Source organism: Heterodontus francisci, chromosome 42 (assembly GCF_036365525.1).
Source record: "Heterodontus francisci isolate sHetFra1 chromosome 42, sHetFra1.hap1, whole genome shotgun sequence".
Classification (NCBI taxonomy): domain Eukaryota; kingdom Metazoa; phylum Chordata; class Chondrichthyes; order Heterodontiformes; family Heterodontidae; genus Heterodontus; species Heterodontus francisci.
Genome location: NC_090412.1, coordinates 16765687 through 16779043, shown reverse-complemented (window position 1 = coordinate 16779043; position 13357 = coordinate 16765687). Strand labels below are relative to the sequence as shown.

The 13357-nt window shown below is 41.3% G+C and overlaps 1 protein-coding gene across 2 annotated transcripts in view; it reads left to right on the top strand.

Annotated features, from left to right (window-relative positions):
• Positions 1–13357, top strand: part of fuom (fucose mutarotase) — a 98294-nt gene that overhangs the window by 72477 nt on the left and 12460 nt on the right. Inside the window, exon 5 of one of the 2 annotated variants that reach the window (XM_068020328.1) lies at positions 9382–9467. The exons of the other annotated variant lie outside the window; for it this stretch is intronic. Coding sequence (XP_067876429.1) covers positions 9382–9432 — 51 coding nt within the window. The 3' untranslated portion in view covers positions 9433–9467. Of the gene's footprint in view, positions 1–9381; positions 9468–13357 lie in introns of those variants that run through there. 2 annotated transcript variants of the gene reach the window in all.

The following is a 13357-nucleotide window of genomic DNA, read 5'->3' as shown; positions in this document are numbered from 1 at the left end:
CTCGGAGCACAAATCAAACATTAGGATCTGAACGGACTCCATCAGGAAATCTTACATCACTTTGCTACCAGTTTCAGTCCTGACACTGGAGTCACGTTTCATATATCCCAAACTGCTTTATACTGGCTCTACCAGTGTAGAATATAGTGTGAATATTCTTAGGGGTAGAATTTCCGTGGAATTCTCCCTATCTCACATCATAATGTTGGTGAAAATCCTAGAGAAATGACATGAATATCCATTTGCATCATTTCTCTAGAGTTTCTATGATCTTCCACGGAAGTTCCAGAAGACGATTGGGAGAATCCCCAGGGAAATTACTGGCATTGCTCTTCCAATCACAAGCACTGACTTCTAAAATTCGAGCCTGTGTTAGCTATAGCACTCTCACCTCTGAGTCAGAATGTTGTGGATTCGAGTCCCACTCCAGGGTTTGAGCATTAAAATCAAAGCTGAAACTCCAGTGCAGTACTGAGGGAGTGCTATATTGTCAGAGGTGCTATCTTTCAGATGAGATGTTAAACTGAGACTTCGAGTGCTATCTCAGATGAATGTAAAATATTCCATGGCACTATTTCAAAGAAAAGCAGGGGAGTTATTCATGATGTCCTGGCCGATATTGTATCCCTCAATTAACATCACAACAACGGGTTACCTTGTCATTATCACAAATTGGCTGTTGCATTTCCCCACAGTTCAAAAATACTTAATTGGCTGTAAAGAGCTATAAGATGTCTGGTGGTTGTGGAAGACTGTATATAAATGCATATCATACTTCAAGTCTTTTGTTAATTATAGAAAATGGATCTGTAATACTGCCTGTAAGAGAGCACTATAGTGATCCATAAACCATTAACCATTAGGCCAATACTATATTAAATATGGGAAGATCTCGTCATATCTTTGCACCAACACTAAGTGGAATTTGCTTCTATAATTCTATTTACTCTATGAGGAGCCAGATAAGGCACTTGGAATTTCTGACCTGACAGGTAAAACTTTACTTTTAGCAGTAGTCAATGTTTGTCATTCATAGGAGACACAACAGTTTTTATGCATAACATTAGCAACAACTTGCATTTATATAGTGCTTTGAGCGTAATACAATGTCCCAGGGTGCTTAACAGGAGTATTATAAAGCAAACTTTGACACTGAGCCACATAAGGTGATATTAGGAAAACAGCAAAAATTTCTGACCATGGAGCAATAAAGGCAGAAGATCATTGATTTTTCACAAATATACAGAAGTTGTGCAACTTAGAAATTATGTGTTCCCATTTGTTTGCTTTCTTGTGATAAAGGTGAATCAGGAAAAATGATTCAAATAGTGGCCAGTAGCTAAGGAAGAACAAGTGGCAAGCCAGTTAACATGAAGTATTTTGCTATGTGAATTTTCTAAAGATAGATTCCAACACAGCTCTATACTGCAAGCTTGATGCTCTCTGATAATAAAGCCACAGGAGATGATTTTTCACCAATATTATGTGGAGTAACTGGCCTGTCTTCCCGAAAATGTGCTATCCTTTAGTTGTGGATAATTAGAAAAAGTAACTCCGTAGTCAGCTACATTTCTCCTCTGCATGCCAAAATGAGTCATATTTTAACTTTGGGAATGCATTTCTTTCAAACAGAATTCCCTTGCTCTTTTTAATATGCTGATTCAGTGTGAGTGTTCCTTACCCCAATAGATAAGTTACTCAAAATAATACTTGTTAGAAGTCACACATTCCCTGTGGCTTTATGATCCTTATAGATGCCAGTGATGTTTGTGTATGAATGTTTAACTCGCTCGTACCAAATTCTTCACTGATATTTTAATGGAAATGTCCTGGCCAATATTTATCCATCAACCAACATCGTCAAATGATACAGCACAGAAGAAGGCTATTTGGCCCATCGTGTCTGTGCTGGCTTTTAGAAAGAGCTGCCCAAATAGTCCCACTTCCTAGCTCTTTCCCCATCGCCCTGCAAAATTGCCCCCTTCAAGTATTTATCCCATTCCCTTTTGAAAGTTGCTGTAGAATCTGCTTCACCACCCTATCAGGCAGTGCATTCTACATCATAACTCACTGCATAATTTTTTCCCCCTCATGTTGCCTCTAGTTCTTTTGCCAATTATGTTATATCTGTGTCTTCTCGTTATCAGTCCTTCTGCCACCGGAAACAGTTTCTCCTTATTTACTCCATCAAAGCTCTTTACGATTTTGAACACCTCTATTAAGTGTCCCCTCAACATCTCTTTTGTGGGGATAACAGCCCCAGCTTCTCTAGTCTGTCTAAGTAATTGAAGACCCCCCATCCCTGGTACCATTCTAGTGAATCATCTGCATCCTCTATAAGCCCTTGACATCCTTCCTAAAGTGGGATGCCAAGAATTATGCAAAGTTCTCCAGCTGGGGCCTACCCAGTGATGTGTAAAGGTTTAGCATAACTTCTTTGCTTTTGTACTCTGTATATAAAGCCAAGACTCCCATATGCTTTTTATAACAGTCTTCTCAACATGTCCTGCCATCTTCAAAGGATTGTGTACATACACCCCCAGGTCTTTGTTTCTTTTTAAATTATGATCTTGCTTCTTTTCATTCTTCCTACCAAACTGCTTTGCTTCACACTTCTCTCTATTAAATTTCATCTGCCATGTGTCTGTTCACCAATCTGCCTATGTCCTCCTGATGTTTGTTACTATCTTCCTCATTGTTTAGTGCATTTACAAGTTTTGTGTCATCTGCAAACCTTGAAATGATGTCCTGTATACCCAGGTCTAGGCCATTAATATATATCAGAGTTTTGTATCCATGCTGCCTCTGTTGCTTTAATCCAATGGGCTTCAAGTTTTCAAAGAAGCCAATTATGTGGTATCAAACATCTTTTGAAAGTCCATATACATAACATCAACTGTACTACCTTCACCAAGCCTATCCATTACTTCATCAAAGAACTCAATCAAGTTAGTCAAATGTGATTTTTTTTTAACAAATATTTGCTGGCTGTCATTTACTGATCTATATTTTTCCAGATAGTGATTAATTTTTTCCTGGATTATCATCTCGAATAGTTTCCCCAAATGTTGGGCTGACTGACCTATAGTTGCCAGGTTTATCCTGCTCCTCTTTTTTTTAAAAAGGGTGTAATATTTACAATCCTCCAATCCGTGTGCACTCCTGTCTTATCTAAGGAGAATTGGACAATTGTGGCCAGAGTCTTCGCTAGACCAGTCTTACTTCTCTCAGCAAAATAGGATGATTCCCATCCGGACTGAGTAACTTTTCTACTTGGAGCACTGCCAACCTTTTAAGTACCTCCTCTTGATCACTAAAGAAACCAGATTATCTGGTTAATATTTCATTGCTGTTTATGGGATCTTGCTGTGCCCAAATTGGTTGCCACGTTTCCTAGGTTATAGCAGTGAGTACACTTTATTAAAAAAAAACATCATTGATTGTGAAGTGCTTTGAGTCTGCTGAGGTTGTGAAAGGTACTATATAAATGCACAAATTGATTACACCTCTGCTAAGAGAGGAATTTGATACTGGCGAGATAGTATTCATGCAGCATCACTAACAGTAAATTCTACCATTGTGTTCCTTGCTCCCAAGCAAGGAAATGCATTACCTTGTTCTCCCAGCCTCCACACATTAATTTAACTGGTTGGAAAATCGTGACCTGCGATATTCCTGTTTTCATAGTCGGAGATAAAGCTCTCTGCTGGGAGAGTGCATTTGTAAAATCAGTGCACAAATCTTAATACTGCTTAAAACATTGGAAACTGAACTCTTCTGCTATCTTGCATGGGTATTTCTATTTAACTTAAGTCAAATGCAGCTGCAGGTTCCATCCACCAGTTCTCTGCATTTCATGATAAAGTCTACAAAGTGTTGTGTGTTATCTGATAAACCTTTAATGAAACCAAGATGATGGAAACTGATTAGGGCCTTGAGCGCTGTCTCGAGCCTGGATCCCTTGTTGTTTAAGTTGCACAACCGGTCTTAATGAGATAGAGTGGCCTGCTGTTAGAGCACTTTAAAGGATCTTTGTTTGATTATACTGGTTATCATATGCTTATTTAAATCTGACTGGCAAGAATTCTTTCAATTTTGTTTATAAGAAATGAGGGAAAGCTATCTGACCCAAGGGCCTTGTGTATCGGAAGTGAGTCTTTTCCACATCATCTGACGTTGTCAACTTCTGGATTCTCTTTGTTAAAGCAGGAGGGTAGTAAAAGTATATCCAGAGTATTAAATATATAATTGTAGTCAGACTCAGTACTAGGGCACATGGTGATGTGTCCTTATGGGGAGAGTATATGCACTGTATATTGAGCAAACGACTGCTGAATATAGTTTTCTCAGTAGTTTGATTTGGAGCCCTTAAACATGCTAGCATATTTCAGCATGTATCAATTGCTTGGCTGACCAAAAATAAAATTACAAACACACCAATTACCACAGTTGGGTGGCACAGTGGCACAGTGGTTAGCACTGCAGCCTCACAGCTCCAGTGATCCAGATTCAGTTCTGGGTACTGCCTGTGCGGAGTTTGCAAGTTCTCCCTGTGTCTGCGTGGGTTTCCACCGGATGCTCTGGTTTCCTCCCACAGCCAAAGACTTGCAGGTTGATAGGTAAATTGGCCATTGTAAATTGCCCCTAGTGTAGGTAGGTGGTAGGAGAATGGTGGGGATGTGGTAGGGAATATGGGATTAATATAGGATTACTAAAAATGGGTGGTTGTTGGTCGGCCAAAGGGCCTGTTTCAGTGCTGTATCTCTAAACTAAACCTTGAGATATTCCCGTCACTTAGTAAATAACTGTCACGTAGTCACACCTTTAATGGGAAAATTGATCTGAGAGAGCAAGAAATCTCATTGTGAAAACACTGAAGAAGGTATTCTGTTACAAACTGCCTTGCCTCAAAAAGAAAACCTCAGCAACAAGCCTTTAACTTCCTTCGAGAAAAAACAGAACTGCTCGTATATATAATATGAAAACCCACGAACTGTAAGAGGTGTTATAGGTCAGTCAATGTGTGTAGGTAATACGAAGGAAATTAAGCAGGATTACATGTGAAGCTAAATGTAAAATGTTAATGTGGCCAATTACACTTATAACAATTGAAGCTGAATATTAATACGGTTCACAGGCAGGAAGAAGGCAATCGTGCATCTGGAAATGAAGCATAAAATTAAGATTGTTGAGTCATCTGTGAAGACATAGGAATGTGTAAAGAAAGCAAATATGAAGAGCAAAGAGTATAAACTGGAAGAGAGGCATTGGTGAAATGTAAGACTTTGCTGATTCTGCAGTGGGCTCAACCTTTTTTTTTGCATGTTTCTCTAATTGGTTCTTCTAGTTCCCCTGATGTAAAAGGAGGCCTGAAATTACACCCTGGGATGCCAGCGATGACAGCTTCAGCCTTTTTGTTTTTTATTAATCTTCCATTTCTGTCTCTGACTGGCTGTTCTCCAGCAGTCATCTTTCTGTAGCTGGAGGGGCTTGACTGCACACCCTTTCAGAGGGTACTCCGTTTCTCTCAGCTTTCAGCTGGAATGCTGTTTTATTTCAATGTACCGGCTTCACTGAGAACTGGCTAACAATTTCATTTACCCAACACAAGCAGATTAAAGTGATGGGCAGCACTAGGATTTGAACCCAAGTCTTTCTTGCTAGATGTTGAATGTTTGGATGAATATGTATGAATTACTAAGGTACTTATGTAACCAAAATCGTGTTATGGTATCCATGTGTGTGATAGTTTGACTAAAGTTTCCTACATTATAACAGTGACTACACTTCAAAAGAACTTTATCTGCTGTAAAGCACTTTGGGATGGTGTGAGGTTGTGAAAGTTGCTATATAAATGCAAGTCTTCCTTTTTAAAATTTCTTTCTCTCATTCCCTCTCTCAAACATAATTGAAATAACATGAGTTTTTCAAAAGGCCTGTCTCTGATATTCTGAGACCCCTGGTGTAACATTGTGTTTTCTAATTTTTGGTGAATATAGTGCTTATTTCGATGAAGTATATCTGTGCTGGACAATGGGATATTTTTAGCATCCAGTGTCAGCATCAAGCGCTTTATATTAAATATACCATAGTCTGTTCCAGAATAAAGCCCCCTCGATTGTGCCCTACAGTTGGGTACACTTTGCTTTGTTTGCTGATATTTGCAAAAAAAAGTTGAAATGGGTAGAAAGTGAGGAAACATGCTTTGTACTCACACTGACTATCTTGTTAACACTGGTGAAAAGATCGAAAGTATACATGCACGTGTGCCTTAATCCCAAGCTTGGAAGTGCAACTCCTACTGCACCCCTGTGAATGTTTCCATTTCCCACACCCAGGGGGGAATTTTATGTCATCTCCCTCTCTCCCTTGGTGGGTTTGGAGGTGGGGAGAACATAAAATTGGGCAGGATGGTGACTGGGGGGTGGGGAGAGAGTGTCTCTGTCATCTTCCCGCCTCCGCCAAAATTAAGTCTGGGGCATTAAGGCCTGTGGATGACCTTTGCACCCCACTGCCAGTTGAGGCCCTCAACTGGGCTATTAATCAATTAAGTGCCCCATCCCACCACTGCCTCAATTAGCTGTGCAGCAGGCAGCCCTGTCACTGCACAGGAAGCACTGCTCCAGTGGGTGGGGCAGGTCCCTCGTTAAAAGGCATGTATTGGGAAGGGGGGGGGGCCCACTGACAGCCACCTCCCTGCTCTTGCTACCAATCCCCTACACTCCCCTCCCCTAAGACCCCCACGGCCCCCACCCCGCGAGACTCCTTCCGCCCTAACCTATCTGTGGCCTGGGTCCAGCGCTGCTCCTGGTCGGTGCTCCTCCAGCAGCACCTCCATGGTAGCACCGATCAGTGGAAAAGCTGCTCTCCAAGGGCAGGATTTCTGGTGACGGATCCATGATCCTGTGGAAGCCCCGCCGCTGTCCACTTAAGTGCCTGATTGGCACTAGATTCGGTGGGCCTTCCGGAAAAAAACACGGGGTTTTCAGTGTCGCTTTTTCTGGACATCGTGACCCCTGTTGCTAGAATAAAATCCCGGCCCCAGTATCTCTGTGGACTTATTGAGTCAGATTGTTAATCTAGTTACAGTTATTGCTCTATTGTAGGCAATTTTGAGCTGTGGCCTTACACTCACTCAGAAAACAGGATGGGATTCATTTGATGTAGGCGTTCAAAAGCTAACAGAGATCAGATGTTCATCTCTTTAGTGTGGATTCAATCTGAACACAATTCCAACAGATGAAAAGCATTTTCCTTCCAGGTGTTGACGAACTAGCATGTTTTATTTTTATTGAAAGAACATTGTGCTAACCCACTGCAGCAGTTAACCCATAATATGTAAAATGACTGACTTTAGCTAACAGAGATCACCTCAACAGCAGACCTCTCGCAATAAAGCTGCTATAGTATTGTTTCAAAGCCACTGAAGAGATGAAAGTCTGATTTCTAAAACATTCACTAAAACACATGATCTGGTCATTATCACATTACTGTTTCTGGGAGCTTGTTGTGTCCAAATTAGCTGCCACATTTTCTACATTACAACATTGACTATGCTTCCAAAAAACTACTTCAATGACTGTAAAGTACTTTGAGACGGGCTGGGGTCATGAAAGGCGTTATATAAATGCAAGTCTTTTTTTCTTTTCAAAGCCAGCAGTGCAAAATGGGCTTACTTATGGAAAACCCACCCTGTCTATTTTTTATTGAAATGAATTCCAAGCCAGTAGTTGCAAATTCCAGTCATGTTTTATATTGTGGAATTGCTGCCTGTCTTTTGGAGAAAGGACAGTTATTATAGAACACTCAAGCTGAATATTTTATCGAGCTGCTTGACCTTTTTCTGAAAGCTGGAACAAGCTAAGTGGCACAATGCACAGATCTGACTTTTAAGCATCTGAATTGGGTGAAGATAAACACATACTAAAGACATCAGAATGGACTAGAGATGCAGTCTCAGCCAAATCAGATATTTTAGTAAAAGCCGTCCAAAAATTGCCTCTCAAAAGAAAATAAGCAGCTAAGACTATTTGCTAGATGATGCACAGAGATTTGGAAAGACAAAAGTAGAGTATTTTCATCTCATTTTGGCTTGATTGAGATTCCTTTAATTTAGTAACTGTATGAAAGGAGATTTAAACCATTGAAAATTCAGGTCCTCAGCCTAAATCAATACGAGCATTTGTTGGCTGCTTCCAAAGTCCCAGAGAACTTCAGAGAGGAGCTAAGCCACAATCAAGCAAACACACAATGCATGATTAGCTCAGTTATATATCAAACAGCCCTTTACTTTTGAATATGGCTGATTATAATTTAAAGCCAGGAACTGGCAGCAGCTGTTTTTTGGGGGTGGAGGGAATATGTAATAAACTGAAGTTGTAAACCCAGTAGAGTTCAGTCAAGCTGAGTAGAACTGAGTCACATCAGATAGAAGGGAAAGGTTGGTAAGACTAACTAGATCCCACAGTTAGGAAAGACTATGAGGAGCAAAAGCAAACAACATATATAAAAGTGAAAGAAAGGAAGACTTGTATTTACATCGCACTTTTCATAACCTCTTGACCCAAAGTGCTTTACAGTCAATTAATTTTGGTTTGAAGTGTTGTTGTAATGTTGTAGTGTAGGAAACACACCAATCAATTTGTGCACAGCCAGATCCCACAAACAGCAATGTGATAATGACCAGATAATCTGTTGTAAGTGATGTTCGTAGAATGATGAATATTGGCCAGGATATTAAGGTGAACTTCCCTGCTCTTCTTTGAAATAGTGCCATAGCAACTATAAAAACATATACATTGCACATTTTTTTTTGTATTCAAAGAAATGGTGAGTATAATAGCTATATATTATTTTGCTGTACAGCGAAAGCTTCGTTTTCTGGTATGTGCTGGACCTGAGAGCTGCCGGATAAGCAAAAATTCCAGTTAATCAAGAGTTGTACTTACCAAGGTGGGTGGAGATCCAAGCTTCCGATCTAAAGCTATTGCCGGGAGAGTGAAGGGTACCCGGAGCCCAGCTTTGGCAAAGCCAATTCTTAATTTTTCCTTCTTCCTTCGGGTTCGTGCACCAATATTGTACGGGGGAGAGTCCACCCTTTCCAATGAGCCATCCCCAGTGGAGATTGGGCGCGGAACACTGGAGCAAAATGTGTCTGACTGCAGGAACCAAGAACCCCATTATAGTGAATAGGGAACCAGTCACCGAGGCAAGGTAGCATTTCAAACTGCAGATGGCAACCTGAATTCCCGTGGAAATTCCAGATAACAGAGCTTGCTGGTTGGTAAAGTGTCAAATAACAAAGACTTTAATGTATATATTTGCTTGTTCATCTTTTGTTCAATGAGATCTGATCTTGTGATGCTCTGCTGCTTTTTAAAGATGGAAGAAAATTCCGGTGGAGGTACAAAATATATCCAGTACCTAAGGTAATGAACAAACAGGCTTCTTGTTCATTGACCTGGACATGCTATCAGAAACCTCTCTAGACATGCAGGCATGTGAAGATACCCTTGGGACTGTGGGAAGCCAAGACTCAACTATGAGAGCAATTGAAATGTCAGTTTGGGTTAGAGTTAACGGACTTGCTTCTGAGTCAGAAGGTGGTGAATCAAAGCCTACTGCAGGACCTGAGCAGATAATCCAGGACGATACTTCAAATCAACAGTGAAGGAGTCCTACATTGTTGGAGGTGCCATCTTTCAGATGACATTTTAAAGTGATGTCTTATCCACCTGTTCAGGTGGATGTAAAAGATCCCATGGCACTATTCAATAAATAAATGGAGAATTCCCATGGTGTCTGGCCAACATTTATCCCTTCACTAATGCCACAATAAAAGCAGATTAACTGGTCATTGCTGTTTGTGGGGCCTCAGTTGGCTGTCTAACTAACAACAGTGAGTACGCCTCACAATTAATTCAGTCATTGTGAAGCACTATTGGATGTGAAAGGAGCAATGTAAGTTCTTGCTTTAATCCAAAAATACAGAATTTAAAGAGTAAGGAAGGCAGAAAAAGCCCAAAACATTGCCGCCATGAATATATTATTGAATTATGCATTTGTTTCTCCTCAATCCTGTTAAAAAATCTTACACTCTTGTAATGAAGAGCTTTTTCTGAGTTACACACGGTGGTTATCATTTCTATTTGATTGTGAACTTCCACTCTGCGCTCAGTGGGATTAACTATACAGAACTGGATTGGGGGATGCACCAAATGTGTTTCTTCCCTCTGACTTCCATCTCCCACATCAGGCAGTCCAGCTGCTTCAGGGCTTGAGGGATTACAGCAGTTGGTAAATCCTCGGCTGAGGGTCAAGCTTTGAGACATCTCGCTGTTGCCTTCCCACTGGAGTGAGGTCTTGCTGAGATTTCAATCACAGGCACTTTGAAGGATTCTGTAACTGAACGTTAAATTTACAAAATAATTGCTCACAGATCAAACAAATTTCAATTACAGTGGGGGCATTTTTTCAGCACTAATTGATTTGCCAGACCAGTATAGTGCAGAGGGCAGCGTGTGCAGTGAAGTGTAGGCCTGACTGACCTAGCAACTGGGAGGTTGAGAGTACAGCAGACATGATGTTCTTAGACGTCCTGCGAATGAACTTTTGACTGGCTGCTTGGGCAATCTGCTCTTTGTTGTTGATATGATGCACACTAATTACGGCTTCTTTCAGGCGTTGTGATTAGTCTATGAGTGTCCAATTATTAGTTTGCATCGGTGATCCTTTTTGGTTATATTTACACTACAACTTTAAGGCCTACTGTATTGCAATTTCACTTCAGACTGGTGCTGCAGTTATAGTGTAAATGGAAGGCTGACACAGACTCGACCAGACACTGGAACAAGGTAAACTTCATGAAAGTGCCCTTCACTTCATAGTCTGGAACTTTGCACCGGATTTACACATTCAACAAATTTTCAACTGTAATCTCTTTGCATTGATGCTAAACGCATAAATCTCGAATTTCCGTTGGGGGCCTCTTGATCTCCCACCCACCGTTTACCTGTGGCTCTGCTGCTCATGTGCTGAAGTTACACTGGGAGATTGGAAAACCTCCAAGGACATTTATACTTTATATTGTGAGTGCATCCTTTGTTTCATGTTTGTCCCAGTTGTGAAGAAGTGAGGCATAAATTGCTCGAGAAATATATGGCCTCCTCCACTTGTAGCAAACAAGAATCCTGTATAAAATAAAAACCGAAAATGCTGGAAGTACTCAGCAGGTCAGGCAGCATCTGTGCAGAGAGACCTTTCATCCTGTTCTGTCCTGTATATTTTGGTACAAGAAGTTATTGACCATTTGATTTCTCTCTCAATACATTTTTATCTTCACTAGATTAGTATTCGAATGCAGTACTTGCTTTACATTACAAACAGAACTGCTACAATAGACAGTAATTAACAGATTTGCTTTTATGAATGAGAGCAAGTCAAACGTCTAGTTTTAAAAATTGATGCACGGCTAAATTGTATATTGTGCCTTTTATTTCTGTTACCGGTATCCTGCTGTGCCATTTTTGAGTAACAATATTCTTAGCTATGAAATAAAAGGCCAAATCCTCCGCTGACCATGAATCATTTATCTCTCACCGTTTCAGAAAGGAATAATGCTTGTGTGGTTTAAGGGCATATATTAACGTGTAAGTGGGCTACGAGAATTATATGCAGATGTTGCCATTAGTTGCAGATTTTTTGGGGAGGAGGTTGCGGAGATACAGTAGAATGGGCCAGTACTCATGGGAAAGCTCTGACTTAACTGGTGCGACACTAAGGCTTTTATGTGCAGGCGGATGAATTTCTTGATGACACTGGTGGGAGGTGGATGGGGACTTTAATCTGTTTTCTCTCTGGACAGGGATATATTTCTTGGCAATATTATATGTGGGGAAGGGTGGTTATTAATGTGGTTTTTGTGTTCATTGGGATACAATTTTTGGCAGTACAGTGGGAGAGAGGTAACATTAAGCAGCTGCACCCGGGGTGTGTGTTATAGTTTGATATGCTGTGATTTTCTATTATTTTTGTCCTGAGATTTTTTTTCTCAATTAGTGACATGAAACAATGCATGCGAGGGATGAAAGTATATGCAAACATTGAAGTGCATAACAGCCAACAGAATTGGAATGAGTGTTTGAGAGAAGCAATGATATGAAGTGAATGAGAAACAGAAAAAGACCGATCATTAGACAGCACGTTATCTCAGAGACATCTCAAAAGGGCTGGATTTTCAGCCTCTGTGGGGGTTGGGAGCGGAGCCAAGCTAAAAAGAGCCCGGCTGGTTGCCATGCCATTTCTCCACTCTATCCCGGTTCCGGGGCATGTTTGCAGAGGTGATCAGGGGATGGCAGCAGAGCTACCTGCCTGCACGCAGAGGATAGTTGATCAGGCTCATTAAGAACAACTTGAGGCCAATTAGAGCAGACTGATTGGAGTTTTCCAGTCTGCCTCCAGATTCCCGCAAGCGACAGGGGCCAGTTTAGGTGCCTGGAGGTGGCGGTAAGTCAGGGGGCCAATGCTGCAGGAGGACCTAGAGGTCCTCCCTCTCTGCCGGAGTGCAGGAACAGCCAGAGGCCACCCTGTAGAGGGGCTGTCACTGGCACACCCCCATCCCCCCACCTCCACAGTAGTGACCTGGCTGCAAAAGCCATTTTTCAATTTAAGATTTTAAAAAGTCGGAGCGAGGGCACCCCCATCTTGAAGCGCCCTCTGCCTTATTTACCTTCCATTGCAGCCTGCTGCTCCTTTCAAACTGGAAGGCCTCTAATTGGCCCTCCAGCTTTGAGAGCCCGCCTGCTGTCCTCCAGGCCAATTAAGGGATGCCCCCCATGAAAATCACAATGAGTGACTGTTTCCCTGCACCTAAAAACATTCCCGACCTCTGTTTCTTACCCCTGGAGGGAAAATCCTGCCCAAAGTGTTTTGTCTATAATGACCTAAAGTTTGCGCTCGGCAACAAAGTGATGGGTTTTCGCTGCTGACCTTGAAGAAAGTTGCCCACAAAAATCTTGTGATCTCTGTGGCGTATATTTCCTCTTTACCAACATTAGTTTGAATCTGGCACCAAGTCAAGGGGATCTCCAGGCATCCAGCAACAGTGATGCCGTCAAGCAGGATAAGCAGTCAATCGCATTGAAGTATTCTCACAGGCAGCAAATCTGGAAGTCCAAAGTACTGATTATCCTTCATGTTTCAATATCTTTTTACAGATAGAGAAATCAAGATTGGAACATACACATGGGATTAAGATGGAAGCTGAAATACAATAATTCTTATCAGAATGGAGAAATTTAACATTCCACAAATATCAGATTAGGTTTTCAGGGCCAGTGAGGGTGTTCTGCAGTAATTA